Source organism: Chaetodon auriga, chromosome 8 (genome assembly GCF_051107435.1).
Source record: "Chaetodon auriga isolate fChaAug3 chromosome 8, fChaAug3.hap1, whole genome shotgun sequence".
Taxonomy (NCBI): domain Eukaryota; kingdom Metazoa; phylum Chordata; class Actinopteri; order Chaetodontiformes; family Chaetodontidae; genus Chaetodon; species Chaetodon auriga.
The window spans coordinates 8960150-8978987 of NC_135081.1; the positions used below are offsets into that span (position 1 = coordinate 8960150).

Here is an 18838-nt window from a genome sequence, read left to right on the forward strand (position 1 = left end):
ACAGAAGTGGCCGGGCTTAGAGGCCGCTAATTCAAATTCTGTAAGTCTCACACATTTTTCCAGCACATTGTGAGAGAGAGGACAAGTTTGTCTGCAACTGTGGAAAAAATCATGCCTGTAATGTGTAAACTGTGGCCGGGAGGAGCCTGGAAAGACAGAAAATCTGGAGATAAAAAAAGGCTCTCTGCCACTCTGAGTACTTGGGCTCAGAGGTTGTCAAGGCAACTTAAGCCGGTTGCCGTTGACGACAGGGGCAGACAGACAGGGGCGGACAGAAACGCGGAGAAAACGAGCCATTTTCTGCCTCTGCACTCCTCTCACGTTTGGGCTTCTCCTGAGAAAACGGTAGCTCCTATCAGAAAAACAAAGACACCGTCAGCGCCTTGAGGACTTCCTGAACGATTTGGTGTAATTTTGTGTTTCTACAGCAAATATTGTGGAAACAGTCGCGAGTTGAAAACGGGGCTCCTTTCTGCTTCTCTCAGAAAATCTTTGTATTGGAGTGAATAGGGAGCAGAGACAGACGTGGCCGCGCTTAGAGGCTGCTAACTCAAATTCTGTAAGTCTCACAGATTTTTTGAGCACATTGTGAGAGAGAGGACAAGTTTGTCTACAACTGTGGAAAAAATCACGCCTGTAGAGCGTAAACTGTGGCCAGGAGGAGCGTGGAAAGAGCAAAAATCTAGGCGTTTTTTTCGGCTCTCTCCCACTCTAGCGATGATGTCACCCACTCTAGCCTCTAACTGTCCGCGCAATACACACCCATTGAAATCTGAGAATTTCTCCAAAAACGCTCATGGTCATTGATGAGGGATTATTCAAAAACTACATGAGTTATCAAAACGTGGCTTAATACAGCAATAGACAAGACTTGTGTCTACAATTTAAAGTTTAAATGGAGTCTCTAGGTGAAAGTATGCCAGAGCAGTAGCCAGTAGAAAAAGTGCGACAATTTTTACCGCCTCCCATTCATTTCTTATGGGAAATTTATCGCAGTTTTTCGCGACTTACGTCGCGAAAAACTGCGATAAATCCAAGAAAAGTAATAGCACGCCGATCCCGATCAAGACGCACGTTTTGATATATCATTTGCGTGGGTGCTCCCAAAACTGTAGGAGGAGTAGCGAATCGAAATTTGACACGGAAGAGGAAGAATAATAAGAAAAAACACGCAGGATAACAATAGTGCTCGGGGCTTCGCCCCGAGCACTACTGTCTACAGCTTTGCTGTAGGCAGTAGTGCTCGTGGCTTGCCCCGTGGCCCTAACTAGACAATTTCCCTGCGGGAAATTTTGAAAGGGCCACGGGGGCTACTGCCGGAGTGTGTAAATTATGATGACATTCTTCAGACATTTCAAACAATTAATACTGTAACATTATGACATTATATATAAGGAGCACACCTACAACAAATGTTCCTTTTTCAAGTATTTATTTAAACAGCAACCTATGCCCTTTCAACCTCAAATGTATGGGAGACAAAGTCACAAAAAAAATATGAAAAGGGGTGCAGGCAGAGTAGAGTTAAGTGAGAGGGCAGTGATGATCTTCCACGTTGTCTGCGAATACACACACACACAAAAAACATGTCAGACACCAACATGAATAAAGTCAAGTTAAAGTCATCAAGATACAGTACAGTTATGTACTCATGGGTAAATGTCTCTTACTTTTCTTCTGCTGGCGTGCTGTCTTGATATGTGGTCCTCGTTTCCAAGATCTGTTGTCATCCTTCCTAAAATATTTCACACATTGTTCAGTAACAGTTATCGAAGTGTTCAAGCATTTATTCACCTAGATACACAGACACAACCTACATGTACCTACATTGTCATGACATCAATGACAATGCACGGCATGTAAATGTCCCTTACTTGTCGTCTGTTGGGTTGCTGTCTTTAGCTTTGGTCCTCTGAAGGTCTTCTTCCTGGATCTGTTGTCATCCTCTCTAGATTAATAAAGCACAAGTTACAGTTAGATCAAATCTTACTTGAGCATTTGATCACACTACAGTCAGTAAAACACACTGGAAAGTGTTGCTCACTCATCATCTGTTGGGATGTTTTATCCTCTGTGGAGTCCTCTGGAAATTTGCAGTGGTCCTCTTGCAATCTTCTGCCTGGATCTTTTGTTACTCTTACAGGAACATAAAAGGCAAAGGCATTAATAAGTTGCAGGTTTCAAAACATCATGTAAACATTTGATCACAAACTGTACAAAAAAATTGCAGTCAATTGAAACAAAATAATGAAATATCCCTCCCTTGTTGTTGTTGAGTTGTTGTTAGTGATGAGAGATCCTCTGCAGTCCTCTGGAGGTCTTCATCCTGGATCAGCTGTCATCTTTGGCATCTGCAGCTTCATTATTATGGCTTCCCCTCAGACATGCAGGCAGACGTGGCAGGAGGAGGTGTGGCAATAGTACAGGGCATTAAATACCTGAGTATTCATAAAGACAAAAACAAAGTTATTATAACAGACAATATTACATTGGACATTATTACAGTGGTTTTGTCACACAGTGGTAAAGACTACTCACTTGTCTGCTGGGTAGCACTGTCCTCAGCTGCGGTCCTCTGGAGGTCTTCCTTCTCGGTCTGTGGTCATTGTTCCTTTATAGACAAGCATCATTAAGTTACTTTGCATTTTAATCGTTTTAAGAGAAAGAGAAAGAGAGAGACTTACTTTCTGATGGAGGAGGTTGGCACCAGCAGCTTGGTCTGCATCTTCACAGTGGGAACTGATGTCATCCACTTGGGGAAAAAAAAAAAAAAGAAAGAAAAATGCAATTGGTCTAGTGCAACTTGGTCAACATTAACTTCATGTTTCACATCAAACTTAATCTTGTGTTTCCCTTTACCTGGTCCTCGGCCCTCCTCCACTGCTGTCCCTATTCAGTCTGCATCTTCTAGCTTTGAGGAAAGCTGCTGCAGCTGCAGCTTCCTGTCTTGAGCTCCCTGTCTTACATTTGAATACACTGGCACTGTCCTTCTCATCATCTCAATGTCTCAGATATTGCTGACCCCGTATAAATAAATAAAAAAAATAAATAAATACATACTTAAATAGATGAATAAATAGCTACATAAATAGTTGAATAAATAGATATAAACAGATACATTCATACATAAATAGATATATAAATAGATACACTTGACTTGAACTTGATTAGAATGAGCATCATCATATGACCTGACGATGTCCAGCCAACACATAACACCATGATTAGTGTGTAGAGTAACTCAAATTTGATACACTTAACAATTAAAATGAAGACAGCATGCACCCATGGACCCTGCTTGATGGGAACATGCTTAGACACAACATATATGTGAAAACAATTACACAAGCCATGAAACAAAATGCACCCAGATATATACAAGTGATTAGATGAAAAAAACATCCCAGAACAATGACACTTTTCGTAATTCATATAGATTGATGATTGTGACAAGTTAAATAAATAAATAAACAAGTTGAACACATATGCACCCAGAGATAGATTTTATAGACAGACTAAATGAAATGCACCCAGAATGATGACAGCATTGTTATGCACCCAGAGCCAGTAGATATAGTGAAATAAAAGCCAGAACTTGACTGGAAATAATAACATTAAATAAATAAAGTTAAAATGCACCCAATGTGCAATCACAGCATGATATGTGATTGATAAATAAATAACATCAAATAAATAAAGTTAAAATGCACCAAATGTGCAATCACAGCATAACTCCTGATAGATAAATAACATTAAATAAATAAAGTGAATATGCACCCAATGTGCAATCACAGCACTATTTGTGATAGATAGATAAATAAATAAATAAATACATACATAAATAGTTTAAATAGAACATGTACCCACAGATTGATTTTGTTCAGACAGACTAAATGAAATGCACCCAGAATGATGACAGCATTGTTATGCACCCAGAGACAGCCACTTTTTGTACCCAGAGCCAGTAGATGTAGTGAAATAAAAGCCAGAACTTGACTGGAAATAATAACATTAAATAAAGTTAAAATGCACCCAATGTGCAATCACAGCATGATATGTGATTGATAAATAAATAAACAACATCAAATACATAAAGTTAAAATGCACCAAATGTGCAATCACAGCATAACTCCTGATAGATAAATAACATTAAATAAATAAAGTTAAAATGCACACAATGTGCAATCACAGCACAATTTGTGATAGACAAATAAGTAAATATATAAATAGTTTAAATAGAACATGCACCCAGAGATTGATTTTTTCAGACAGACTAAATGAAATGCACCCAGAATGATGACAGCATTGTTATGCACCCAGAGACAGCCACTTTTTGCACCCAGAGCCAGTAGATATAGTAAAATAAAAGCCAGAACTTGACTGGAAATAATAACATTAAATAAATAAAGTTAAAATGCACCCAATGTGCAATCACAGCATGATATGTGATTGATAAATAAATAACATCGAATAAATAAAGTTAAAATGCACCAAATGTGCAATCACAGCATAACTCCTGATAGATAAATAACATTAAATAAATAAAGTGAAAATGCACCCAATGTGCAATCACAGCACTATTTGTGATAGATAAATAAATAAATACATACATAAATAGTTTAAAGAGAACATGTACCCACGGATTGATTTTGTTCAGACAGACTAAATGAAATGCACCCAGAATGATGACAGCATTGTTATGCACCCAGAGACAGCCACTTTTTGTACCCAGAGCCAGTAGATGTAGTGAAATAAAAGCCAGAACTTGACTGGAAATAATAACATTAAATAAAGTTAAAATGCACCCAATGTGCAATCACAGCATGATATGTGATTGATAAATAAATAAACAACATCAAATACATAAAGTTAAAATGCACCAAATGTGCAATCACAGCATAACTCCTGATGGATAAATAACATTAAATAAATAAAGTTAAAATGCACCCAATGTGCAATCACTGCACAATTTGTGATAGATAAATAAATACAATACAAATACATAAATAGTTCAAATAGAACATGCACCCAGAGATTGATTTTTTCAGACAGACTAAATGAAATGCACCCAGAATGATGACAGCATTGTTGTGTTAAAATAACATATTTGCACCCAGAGACAGCCATTTTTTGTACCCAGAGCCAGTAGGTATAGTGAGATAAAAACCAGCACTTGACTGGAATAAATAACATTAAATAAAGTTAAAATGCACCCAATGTGCAATCACAGCACAATTTGTGATTGACACATAAATAAATAAATAAATAAATAAATAAATAAACAAACAGTATAAATAGAGCACATCAAACAATTATGTGAAACTAAAATGTCATAAATTAACATTTCATTCAAAACATAATTAGCACATTTTTGGCAGAATGTGTTGGCTGGAGAGGCTATTAGCCAGTCAAAGTACAATAAGCTGGACTGTGATAACTGTAATACGTTTCTAGAACACCTGACTGAAGACATTTATCAGGATGTGAAATATAAATGTGATCAATCAAGGTGTTCTTCTCAGTTGTGGAGTCCGTGATCAACTGAGTGTAACCTCTGGACTGGAACAAATCTCTTATGCTTTTCTTTCCTTTTGTCAAGAGATCCTCATTAAAGTCCCCACAAACAACGATGGGCTCGTGATTAAGTACTTCCAGTGAGTCCAAGAGGCTTTTCATGTTTGGCAAAAATTTTCCCAAACTGAAATTTGGCGGTTTGTAAACAGTCGCCAATAGCACTTTGACTGGAGCCTCGATTTTCACAACAACAAACTCTAAATCAGTGACATCTTGCATGTATCTGCGAGGCTCTGCTTGAACATCGCCTCTACAGTAGACTGCAACTCCACCTCCATCTTTTTTTGCCATGTCCACACAGGTGTTGTATGACACCTGTCTGCTGCGTGTGAACATGTTGTATCCCTCCAGCTGGAAAACTGGGGACACAGAGGACCCTGACAGATGTGTCTCTGTGAGGCACAACACATCTGCAAGTCTGAGTTCATGATGTGCTTTCAGGTCCACAATGTGAGATGGAAGTCCTTGTGTGTTGTGGTGGATGATTGTCAAAGTCATTAGAGTTTGGTCCATTGATTTAAAAAGAGTCAACAGGGGTCTGGCACTCTGGAAAGATGCATGATTAATACTTTCCAGAGCTGTCTTGATTTCGGGGTCAGCATATATCTTTTTCTCATCAAAGTCTGTAATGGTGAGACCTTGAAGGGAAGTTGTGCGGCTCAGAGCAACATAAGCCATTCCTGGTTCGAAAACACGTTTGAGGCACACGACTGCCGATGCCATGGTCATGCCTTGCACTTTGTGGGCAGTACATGCAAAGGCCAACTTCATTGGAAACTGACGTCGAATGACTCCTTTCTTGCTCGTGCTCTCCTCAGATCTCTCGATGTACACCAAGTCGTCTGAGGGACCCAGGATCTTTTTACGGAACCTCTGTCCTGCTGTAGGATTGTCCAGCCGCAGCCCAATCAGCCTGGCGGCTTCCGGGCCATGTTCACTCATCACAATGTGTTTGATTGTTCCAAATGTCCCATTAACAATCCCATCCTCCACATCGAGATTCCTGGTCAACATAACGCGTACTCCTTGAGCAGCCATTATGTTGTCAGGCAAGTCTCTTTTGCTTCCTTTGAAGTTGTCAGCTAAGTTCATCATGCAGCCTGTTCTAGGGTCTTTTCTGTAGTCTTGGGCTGCAATCTTGACAACATCTTCGTTGAGGGCGTCTACAGTACTGGCATTGTGATTGTCAACTTCTTTGTTTGTGGCGTAGATGTGTAGCCCGTCTGCTGGACAATCCTTGCCATCAGCCACTGCCTGTGTGAGCAACTGCCTGTCTTCATCGCTCAGAGGATCTCTCTTTAGCTTCACTCGAAGGCGGTTCAGGAGTTCAGCAAAAGCTCGATCGTCTTTCTGTCTCATGATCTCTGTCAGGTTGACCATTGTGAAGTAATCCTTCCAGAGATCGAACTCATTCTCCTCATATACACACAGTGGCTTGGCTCTGCCGAGGGGTGGCAGTTGGTAAAAGTCGCCTACAGCGAGGACAGACATTCCTCCAAATGGTTTCCTGTTTCCTTTAATCTGCTGAAATCGCCAGTGGACGTAGGCAAACAGCTCTTTGGAAACCATCGATATCTCGTCGATGATAAGAATCTCGGCATTGGACAGTGCCGCTCTGACTTCGTCTAGTGCATTTCCAAGGCCCTGATATGGTGGCTTCAGGGTCCTTGGGAGCTTCAGGATGGAGTGCAATGTTTTGCCTGAGATGTTGAAGGCTGCTGTGCCAGTGAACGCAGTCAGCAGCACTGCAGGCTGGGACATGTCGGCCTTGTCCCGGAATCTGGGGAGCTCACGCAGAATCCTTGTTGCCTCCTGATGAATGCACTTGATGACGTGGGATTTGCCACAGCCAGCTCCTCCAGTCATGAAATAATAAAACGGGTCTGGATTGTGGCCCCAGACGCGTTTAAAGCACCACTGACGCACACTGTAGAATATCGATGCCTGTGTCTCGTTCAGACTCTGATACATCTTTCTCATGTAGTCTGGACTCAACTCTGGTGCGTCTATTATCGGCATGAAGCCCCTCCTATCGTTGTTGACTTCATAGTCGGGGATGTCTTCATTCTCTTCATGCTCTGTCTCCAAGGGTTCACGCTCGGCAAGACACTCCAAGCGGTCCAGTTCTACCTCGGGTGCAAAGGTGTTCCAAGCATTAAGAACTGGACCACACTGCTGAAACTGTTGGAGTGCTGCTTCGATGTTTTTGCCTCCTCCTTCATATCGTTTCTTGTTGGCGTCTACGATAGCTCTGACATCCATATCACCCCTTTTGGCACACTTGTAAAACTGTTCATAAGTGGGGTATTGTTCATCAGTCAGCTCATCATCAGATCTGTGTGGGAAATAAAGCTTTAGCAGCCGCCTGTAGAACTTCTCTGGTGTTTTCTTTTCTGAGAAGCGAGCAAATCTGATGATGGCTGGTTTGCCTACAGTTCTCTTCTGAATGAACCCTTTCTCATTTTGGAGACGAATGACACTTTTGCTTTCAGCTTGCTGGCCATACACTACCCTGAACTCTGATGCAAACTCAGCCAGACACATACCTTCGAACAGTCGTCCGACAGGTCGGTCTAAGTACTTTTCAGGCACTCCTGACATCCACACCTCCTCCGAACCTGGTTCCATGTTTTTGAGTCTGTTGATCGGGTGACTCATTTTCAGACCGTCCTCATCAGTCTGAAGGAACACAACGGAACGAGAGCACTTCTTCAGGGGTAAGCTGCAAGTGCGAGCTGCAGCTTCTTGAGCGCTGACCTCTCTGTGTTTTGCGTACGCCTGCATGATCTGCTTCATCTCATCGCGCTCATTGACTTTGGATTTTTTGACGTTTTTGATGACCGAGTTGAGGAATTCGGTCATCTCATGCTCTGGCTTGGAAACATAGGACATCATGTACATTATGCAGCTGAAGTCATCGACAACATACTGGATGTCCATGTTGGCGTTCCAGGCTCGTAGCAGGTCCGGATTGTAGTTGTTGATCCAACAATCATTTGGATCACGCTTCAGCATCACTACATAGCTGCTTGTCAGAGCGATGACGTGGTGCAGGTACTCTTGTTCTGTCATCTTGCATTGGCGGAGCATGTCTGACAAGCTGCTGAACCAGGTGTCTGGTTGCATGAGCAAGTCTCTTAGTGGCTGAAGCTTTGACTTGGCTTCCCTTTGCATCTTTGATAGCTGTCTCTTCTGCGCCTTCAATTGTGCAGCTGGATCTGGGTTTTCATCTGATTTGCTGTCTACACTGGGTGGCCTGGTGATAATTGTTTCTTCCATGGGCAGTTTAGGGAAGCCAAATCTGCAGGCAACATTACCTTTTTTGCATGATTTTGAATGTTTCCTGCTGTGTACCTGAACCTCGGATACAATTTTGTGAAGCTCTGGGTCTCTCTTGGGGTCAGGCATCTTGCACGATATGTACTTGTCGATGAATTTGGTGACGTGGATGTCAAGACTGTCTTCAAACCTGGGTGCATTTTTGATCCAAACCAGCATGTGAATGTGTGGGCTTCCTCTGGCTTGAAACTCCACACGGTAAAAGTAATCCTCTACTTCACCAATGGGCTTTGCTGGTGAGAGAATGAGGCTGGTCATCAGAGCGTCTACTCTCTTTTCAAACATGCGCATAACTGTGATGGGGTTGCTGCGCAAAACGTCACATTTGGCGTTCCAATCGAGCTCTGAAAAATCCCCTAGTTCCCCCTGCTGAGCTTTAATGACCTCCACAACTTCAGGCCATCTCATCTCAGCAGCGGAGAATGTTAGGAAGAATGTTGGTTTGCCAATCTGCCTGACCATTGCGTGGACATCTCTCAGTGTTTTCTCCCAATAAGCTGGAGTGCCTCTGAGGGGTTGCATGAATCGTGTTGCATCCTTGTTCATAATAAGTCTCTCCAGCTCTTCCTTGTCTTGCAGCATCAAGTTGGTAACTCTGCGGCCGTCCTTGGTTCTGGATTTTCCTTTGCGCATTTGAATAGACATACTGTTTGTGGCTAAGTGTGTCTCTGTGACAAACTGCGCAAAGAAAAGGTAGCTTTGGTCACTGGCAAACCGTGTATCTGCAGCAAATAGTCTAGCATTAAAGTACATGCTGGGGGACAGTTTGATGGTTCTGGCTTCATCTAAAGTGTTCTGTCCTGTTGGAAACTGCACAGGAAAGGCCATGGCTTCTAATTTTGGTATGGTGAAGAAACCTACTGGTTTGTTGCCTTGGGCGGGTGCAATACTGAAAATTCCATCACCATACGAAAGGATTTCCTGTGCAATATCTGGGGGTTGCATGCAGGTGTCCAGAGCCAGACCAGGTCTCAGCTCCTCCTTTTCTTTGTCTGCGTCCTTGTCGCTCTGCTCTGTCTGTGCTGCTGCACTGGACTGGTCTGGCTCATTTTGGCTGTTGAACACCTCCTCTAGATCTATGTCAGTCTCTATATTTTCCTCTGGGGTGCTGTGCTGCTCTGGCTGCGCAGCAACTGCAGTGTTGTGCTGTGAGTCCTCTTCGTCGGCTGACTCATCATCTTGTAGACTCTCATAAGTGGCACTGTCATCAATAGACACATTTTTGTACTCAGAATGTAGCTCTTTGAGTTTAGCCAGGCCAGCTAGCACATTCTTCATGTTGACGGTGTAGAAGTGCTGGTGTCCTTTGTATTTAATGCGTCTTTTTAGTTTTACTTGCAGTAGCTGTGCTTCAGTGTTGGGCCTTGGGAGACTGTTCACGACTGTTTCCATCTCTGATGGAACACACACAACAGCTCCGTGTACAGCCCTCTGCTGTCCTTTTGGCAGAGCAATTATTTTAGCAAAAGGCAGGATTTTAGCAATGAGCTGCCTTTCAAGCACATTAAGTATAGCCAATTCTGGGGGGACGGGTGCTAACTCCAGATCGTTTGCTACTGCAATGGGTGGCATTCTGCCTCTGCTCAGGTGGTTGTCACAGGTGTGGCAGATCCACTCCTGAAATCTCTCTTGTGGAACAGAGCAGGGGGAAGAGCAGTCATCACAGAAATGAACATAGTTTCCTGTCAAGCAGGCTGCTGCCATTTTAGCCCATTTGCTATATTTGCCTCTCTTGCATAGCTTGACCTGATTGGGAAACAGTGTTCTGTTACAGACTGTGCAAACGTATGTGGGTCCGTGTCTTATGGTTTCACGGAAGGACGCTATGGCTGCTTCCATCACAGGATCCATCGGGGGCTGGGGAGTTTCCTGGTGGTGGGTAAATATGTGTCTGTATTTTCTTCTAATGCTAAGTGCTCTTTGTAACTTGTGATGAATGCAAAAGGCAGCATTTGTGGACAGTTTCATTTTTCTCTTCTGGCTTACACGTTGAATGCAAGATAGTCTAAACTCTGGGTCATTATGATATTTGAAGTTCAGATTTAGCATCTTCTTTTGCTTGTAGCTCTGGTTGGATGCATAATGTGTTTTCATGTACATTTTCTGTCTGCTTCGGAAAGCAGGATCGGTCAGATACCTGTGAGTTACATTTTTCTTCTGTCTGCTTCGGAAAGCAGGATCGGTCAGGTACCTGTCAGTTACATTTTTCTTCTGTCTGCTTCGGAACGCAGGATCGGTCAGGTACCTGTCAGTTACATTTTTCTTCTGTCTGCTTCGGAACGCAGGATCGGTCAGGTACCTGTCAGTTACATTTTTCTTCTGTCTGCTTCGGAACGCAGGATCGGTCAGGTACCTGTCAGTTACATTTTTCTTCTGTCTGCTTCGGAACGCAGGATCGGTCAGGTACCTGTCAGTTACATTTTTCTTCTGTCTGCTTCGGAAAGCAGGATCGGTCAGGTACCTGTCAGTTATATTTTTCTTCTGTCTGTTTTGGAAAGCTGGATCTGAAAAGTACCTGTCAGTTATATTTTTCTTCTGTCTGTTTCGGAAAGCTGGATCTGACATGTACCTGTCAGTTATGTTTTTCTTCTTTTTGTTCCGTAAAGTTGGATCTGTCCTGTATTTTCCTTTGATCGTTTCCTTCTTTTTAGTTTGTACCTTAGGATCTGAATAATAGTGTTTAAAGGACAAAAGTCGTCGTTGATGATGACTTTCTTGGGCATATGTAGTTTTTGCAGCCTGAATTTTTTTCATTCTAAATTCTGGACAGCTGGCATACTTGTTTTTTTCATGTTCAGTGCTTGTTTTCCTCTTCTTTTGATAAGACAATGGTGCACGTTGGTCTTTGCTGGCACTTGCATTGCGCCTGGTTTTTTGTCGTTGCTCTTTACTCATCTTGGAGATACTTGCAGTTTTGGGGACAACTTGTGGGACTGCTGAGGAAATGCTGATGTGAGCTGTCAGAACCTCTGCTTGGGGTGTGCAGGGGAGAGTTTCAGACTGGGTGTCTTTGGTTGGGTCAGCTGAGTGTTGACAATGTTCACTGGAACCGACAGCATCAAATGAAATGGGCACAAATTCGTAGCTGGCATGAGCTCCACGATTTTTAAAAAGTTTGTGAAGGTGGTCAGCCAGGTCACTGAGCTCAGAGAAGGTCATCATGATTGCAGTTCCATAGTGGTTTGGTAAGCCTGCTGCATTTCTTGTGTGTGAATCAAATACTCCATACCTCCCTGATTTGTCACGGAAAACTGCAATGCACTCGGGAGTTATCATGATCAAAGCCTGGCTGACTTCTGCTGACAGACACTCTAGCTGTGTGGCAAGGGACTGCCCCCACTGCTCACTTCCTGGGCTGGGTGCTTGGGCTTTAAGGGGGCCGAGTCTGGCTAATGACATGTGGACATTGTACATATTTGTGTCTGTCAGCACTTGTTTTGGCATTTCCTCTAATGTCAGATGGTTACTTTGGAATTTTTTCTCCAGAATTAGCTGCTGTTTAATTCCAACATAGAGTGCGTCACCTTGTGCCATTACTTTGTCGAGGGCAGTCCTGTCGAACTGACTGCCCTCATTCTGGTAAGCAAGGAAAGTAAGGGACATGCAGGTGCACTGGTGATTTCTGGAGAATATTTTGTATCTCCTGTCATTCTGACTATGACTGGCCCTCACAGTTTCAACACGTTGATGTTCTGTCCTGGCTGTAACCTGAAATTATGATATAAAATGATTGTTACCATTAGCATTACTCTGTTTTACATAGATTAGCTTTATTTATTATTATTGTAGTGCTGGTAGTATATTTAATGTAATTTAATCCGACCACAAAAAGTAAAGTAAGGCTTTCTGTAACATTTAACCAGACCTTAAAGGGATAGTTCAGCTATTTTTGAAGTGGGGTCGTATGGTGTACAAATGGCCATTATGGATAATGACTGCAGTAGAAAGGCGTACCCCCCCCCCCCCCCAGTTTGCTTAAACATGCATCTGTCTCATATGAAGATAATTAAACAAAGGAATCTTCCACACAATGATCATTATTATTAGTAGTAGTGGTATTAGAGGGACACTACATGCTTGACTATAACCTTTCAATGTGAAATTATTACACATGTTTTATATAATTAAAAAGTGTTCCCGACACTGGTTTATATCAGTTAATACCATCATGGCTCCTTTCTATCACACAATTTTGCTTTATTATTGTGTAAAGTTTACATTTGAACTACATTTTTGCATTCTCTTTTCAACTGCCCATTGATAAAACATGTCATTCATTGTTTATTGTGCTTTTGAGTTGAAGTAAACCACACACAGACACACACACAAAGTTACTTTATTTAACCCCGGATGTACCCAGATGTAAAATGTCCTGCACGTGTGTCAGCTGGGGAGTAGAGAAACTTACTTCATTGGCTGGGGATCGAGACGTGGAGGGTGCATCAGAGATGAACCAGGGCCAAGCAGCTGATGAGGGAGTCGGTGTTTGGGGTGCCTATAACAAAAGATAATACCAATGAATCTTTACACATAAGGCAACATAATGGACTATACTGATACAAAAAAAGTTTACCAAATCAATTTGAATTACCCAATGGTATTTGTGAAATGCAAAGAAAGATAATGGTATCAGAGATTTAACATGGACCACAGTTTCATTTAGATGTGGCTCATTGTACTGTAAACATTTTTTGTGTGGACTGAAGAGGGAAGAAAATACCTTAGCTGGGGAGGCAGGATCGCAGCCTGCATCTGTAATGGTCCAGGATGGTCCAGCTGGTGAGGGGATGTTAATCCTGGCCATCTGAGAACACAGAGCAAAACATTTAGTAAAATGAAGACTTTGATGAGACTATACACTTTATTCAGGAGGAATAATATTTACCTTTGCTGCTGGTGAACAGCAGGGGGTTGCTGCATCACCCAAACTCCAGGACAACTTGGCTGGGGGTGATCCAGCCAGCTGTGGACACATGATAATAAACATATTAAACTTCACATGTCTCGGTGAACACACTGCTATGTGTGATTGTGTCTGTTGCAGCAGAGAGTAACACACGTTGTTCACTGAAGTTTGGGTGTGAGGGGGGTGTCCATCCTTGGTCCTGGACCGTCTCACTGCCACGGGGGATGCCGTCTGACAAACCAATTAAAACAAGATCACTTACACTAAACATAAATATAATTACACGAGATACTCACTGGGCATGTAAATTAGTTCATTTAAAAGCTAAATATTAGTGGTAGTATTATTACAGCTACATTTGGAAAACATAAGCATGTCTCGATCTCGTCTAAATCGATAGATACAATTTCAATCATGCAAGTAACCTCTTGTGCTGAAGAAGAGCTGTGCAGACAATTGAAAAAACAAAACAAAACAAACAACCATAGAAAAAAACAACACAAACATACCATCTGAGCCAAAGCAGCTGGGCTGGCAGGGGCCTCCTCCTCTGAACCCCAGGACAACCTGGATGGGGGTGATCCAACCAGCTGTTGACACATGAGAACAAATATATTAAAACTCAGACAGAGCACACAGTTTAGTAATGTCTCTGTGAAGACACTGTAATCTGTAAACATTCTGAGTGTATGTCAGTTGTGGTAAAATGTAGCATACGTCATGCACTGGAGATCGGTGGCTGTGGGGGGGGCGGTCCGTGGTCCTACGGCGTCTGGCTGCTGCTGAGGAGGCCACCTGCACCAACAAATAAAACACAACACCAATTAAACCTAAATCATGTTAAAATTATGTACATCTGTTCAAAATGTATTACTAATATTAATAGTATTGTGATTATTACTATAAAATGTACGCAGTGCTGACTGTTCAGAAATCAGGCAAAACTTTATAATACAGCCAAGAATAGATATTAGACAATTACCCTCTTGAACTTTGGAGGAGGCTTGCAGTCCGTGAGGCAAGACAGGTGAGATGGAGAGACATCCTCCATAGCACGCAGGACTGTGCTACTGAACCAGACTGGGTTCAGTGGAAGGAAGCACTCCTTCTCCTGTGAAAGAAAAACACAAAGAACAATGAAGATTTAAATAGTAAGTTTAAAAGTTTAAATAGTAACCAATAAACACGTCCTAAGAAAAAATAGCATATAGCAATATAACACACCAGCTGCTGAGCCATCCTGGTCTGGGCTGAACCCTGGGACTGTGAGGGTTCACCAGGCTGGCTCTTCTGGAATGAAAAAAAGCAGAGTCATATTGGATTAAACAAAAAAGCAGAGTTATATTGGATTAAACAAATAGATGCTTTTTAATTACTTCAGAATCACTTCAGAAAAATGTACAAACATATTACACTGTAATAATTACCTTGCCGCCCTGACCAGCAAGCCTCCACTCAAAGGGGTCAGGGGACGGTGGAGCAGGGACCTCTCCCCTCACTACCAGCTTAGGAGAGACTTTCCTAAGAGGCTGAGAAGGCCTGGGAGAGACCCGGGGCGTTGGAGATGGTGTCTCCAGTTGCTGCTTGGTAGCAGACCACAGCAACTGCACGAGGATCCCCATCCCCTCACGATCGCTCAGATGGACCTGCAAAATGACATTTCATGTCCATTTGGAGACAAACTTTGACTCTCCACTGCACTGAGCATTTCATATCAACACACAAGACATGCAAATTTGATTTTTTTATTTCAGACACAGATATTCTACTTACACCATCTCTGCTCCACAGCTCCAGGCGTGTAAGGGGGAAGTGGTCCACTGTAGAGAAGTACCTCACACCTAAAAGTATTTAAAAAAATTTAAAAATTAAATGAATAACAGTCATTATAGTGTCCATATATGTATTATGACTTTTAATTCATAATATATCTTAACATATATTTTAAGTACATTTCTTTTCATTTTTTATCCTCTTCTACTATTTTTTCTCACCAAAGATGATATTTTTTTACATACCCATACAAGCTGCCACCCGGTGGTATTCCTGTCGAAGGAGGTCCTGGTAAGACTCCTCGACAGTCAGGCGGGGAGGGAAGTCGACCACGAAAACCTGTGGAAAACAAAACATGATTGTTACCAAATGACATTTTCATTCAAAATCATACGCATGTTACAATAAATACGCATTATCTTAAAAAATCTCATACATTTAATCTAATTACAGTAGTCACTATACTTCAACTAATAAGAATCCAGAACAAGCAAGAGATAAAACAAAGCGTACCTTCGACCAGCGGCTCCTCACAGCAGTGAGGAGCTTAGCGTAATCGACGGCAGCCTCGTCGATGGTCCTGCTGGTGGTCAGGTTGTTGCTGGGAGCCACCACACAAACAGCCTCAGGGATCCGAGGAAGCACAGCGTGTAGCACCTCGGTCCGCAGCTGAGAGGCAGAGGCCCCCGGGGTCGACATGACACCAAAGGAAAAGCTTCCCTCTGGCATCGCGACCAAACCATCTACAATGGCTCGTAGATGGGAGTCTCCGACAATCAGAACAAACTGCAACAACAAAGATAATTTCTTTAGCATGAAAGTCCTTAATTCCTCTCAAAATCAACTATTTCCTTTCTAAACTGGACAATAATCATACCTTCTTGTCAGGAGTCTCAGGTGGGATGGCCAATTTGTGGCTGCGCCCAGTGAAGGGGGACATTGGCCATCTCTGCACCCGGTGGCGGTAACCAGTACCGCTGCCTGTTTATAAAAAGACAAAACAGATAAAAGGTAAAAAATAATGCAGGAAATCCAACCAACAAATGTCTTGACAACAGCCATTCTTTTCTATGAGTTAAAAAAAGCACACGTAAGAAAACCAGTTTAAAAACTCTCAATATACCAAAAATAAATACATAAGATTAATTAATGATTAATTATTAATTTACAGATCATTTAAGGATAAAGCAGGTGGATACTCACGTGCACGAAAATCGGCACGCACATCATCCGGGCTCCAGAACGGTCTGGTTGGTGGTGACGATCCAACCAACTGATGACAGATAAAATAAACACTTTTAACCTCAGACAATGTCTCAGTGTAGAAACCATGTGTATGTGTGTGAGGGTTGTGGTAGGAACATACGTTGCTGACTGGAGCTCGGGAGCAGGGGGGGTGGGTCTGCCTGGTCCTGGACCCTCTACCTGACGGGTTGGGCTCTCTGGACTCTCCGGCTGGGGGGGACACCCTCTGGACAGTCTAATGAAACATTAACACCAAATAAATTTAAGTCATGGCAGTTAAATACTAACTCACCAGTTAAGAAGAAAGTGATAACATTTCAACAGTTATTCTCATGCTAACAGTTGTCACTATAACAGAGAAGCTTATCTACTGTGTAAGTACCTTCAGGGGGGGACTGGATGGACTCAGCTCCTCCAGGTTGAGCTTCCTCCATCGCAGCTTCGCCGCCGTTGAACGCCTTCCCTTCCTCGGCATCCTGCTGGAGTAAACTTGTAGACAAAAAGAGAAAAAAAACTACTTCCCAAAAATTAATAAATTCAAAGTAATTTGTTCTCAGTAAAAATATATTAATCTTCTGAAATTTTCGTTAATCTACAATGTAAGCAGATCCAATCTAACCTATCTAACTAACCTAAACCTAACCTAAACCTAAACCTACCTTATCTAAACTAAAGTATCTAATCTAAAGTAATCTAAGTATCAAATCTAAAGTACTCTAATCTAAGATATCCTTATGTAATATATGTAAAGTGTGCAAGAGATTTGAGGATAGAAGAGAGAAGTAGATTTAGTAAGGAAGAAATGTGTGATGATGTTGTGTGTGATGAGATGAAGCTGCTCCGGGAATCCTGAAGACGATGAAGACAAGCGCTCAGAAAACCTTCGACCGTGATCAAAGAGAAACTACAATGAAAAGAAAAACTTCCTTCAGTTACTTTCAGTCAGTGTTAGCAACAAGCTAACAGCATAATAGACATTACTTTTCATTGTGTGTGTGTTAGTGTGTGAGAGAGCACAGAGCAGTGCCTGCTGCCATTTATCAGTAAAATATTTTTTTCCCAAGCTAAAATATTTTTTTCCCCAGGACAGAGAATTCCTATAACACCATGAACATATACTCTCAATTAAAAATAAAGCTATTAACTTACATGTGGTTAGATAGATAGATAGATAGATAGATAGATAGATAGATAGATAGATAGATAGATAGCTTTTAACTTAGCTTAAAGTATATGTATGAAAAAGGCAGTTAGAGGCATTAGCTTTTAGCTCAACTTGATATTCTTGTCTAAAAACGAACAGACTGTAAATGTTTCAAATACATTTTTATGTAGTTAGACAGACAGATATATGAATAACTTTTACACACAGGCTTTTAGCTCAGCTTATATTCTTGTACAAAAACGGACTGACTGTCAAAATGTAACCTATTCTTACCCAAAATCATAAAACAGTAATGACTCTATCTTCAATAATATCATTTATGCTAACGATTTATGCATGCTAGCGCTTATTAGCTACCACAATTGAAGAGACAAAAGATCCGTACTCTTACCTCTGACTTGATCAAAAGGGACGAGTGGGAGGAGTAGTTTTATTTTATATCCCGTCCAAAAATAAGTGTCCAATCAGAGTCCTCCTGATCCGTATCCTTGATTTACTGTCAAATCAGATGGCTGACATTTCCGCACACATTGTTGTCAAGCAAAAAATAATTCGCGGGCAACGTGATCACGTGAACAGTCGAGATTTACTATCAAATCAGATGACTGATATCTTGTTGTCAGGCAAAAAATAATTCGCGGGCTACATGATCACGTAAACAGACACGCGTACACATGCGCACACACTGTTGCTAATGCGCACAAAAAGACACACGCGCATGCCCGCACGCACACACATTCTAAACCGCGCACAAAGACACAAAGACACACACACACACACACACACACACACACACACGGCCGACCTACACACATGAAGGCGCAGCAGGCAACGCA

At 41.9% G+C, this 18838-nt stretch overlaps 2 protein-coding genes across 2 annotated transcripts in view; one reads left to right on the forward strand and one right to left on the reverse strand.

Annotated features, from left to right (window-relative positions):
- LOC143324046 (nuclear factor of activated T-cells, cytoplasmic 1-like) overlaps window positions 1-18838 on the forward strand; it is a 100292-nt gene that overhangs the window by 42043 nt on the left and 39411 nt on the right. The window lies entirely within an intron of this gene.
- LOC143324275 (uncharacterized) lies at window positions 1425-17312 on the reverse strand. The gene is made up of 22 exons (XM_076736630.1): window positions 17220-17312; window positions 16959-17072; window positions 16796-16865; window positions 16470-16573; window positions 16106-16378; window positions 15838-15931; window positions 15593-15660; window positions 15247-15465; window positions 15044-15109; window positions 14802-14930; window positions 14537-14614; window positions 14329-14409; window positions 13973-14050; window positions 13799-13876; window positions 13634-13717; window positions 13322-13408; window positions 2685-2752; window positions 2539-2611; window positions 2045-2438; window positions 1875-1948; window positions 1671-1735; window positions 1425-1559 (listed from the first exon to the last, which is right to left on the reverse strand). The coding sequence occupies exons 1-19, from the start codon at window positions 17310-17312 to the stop codon at window positions 2379-2381; spliced, it is 1917 nt and encodes a 638-aa protein (XP_076592745.1). The 3' UTR covers window positions 1425-1559; window positions 1671-1735; window positions 1875-1948; window positions 2045-2378.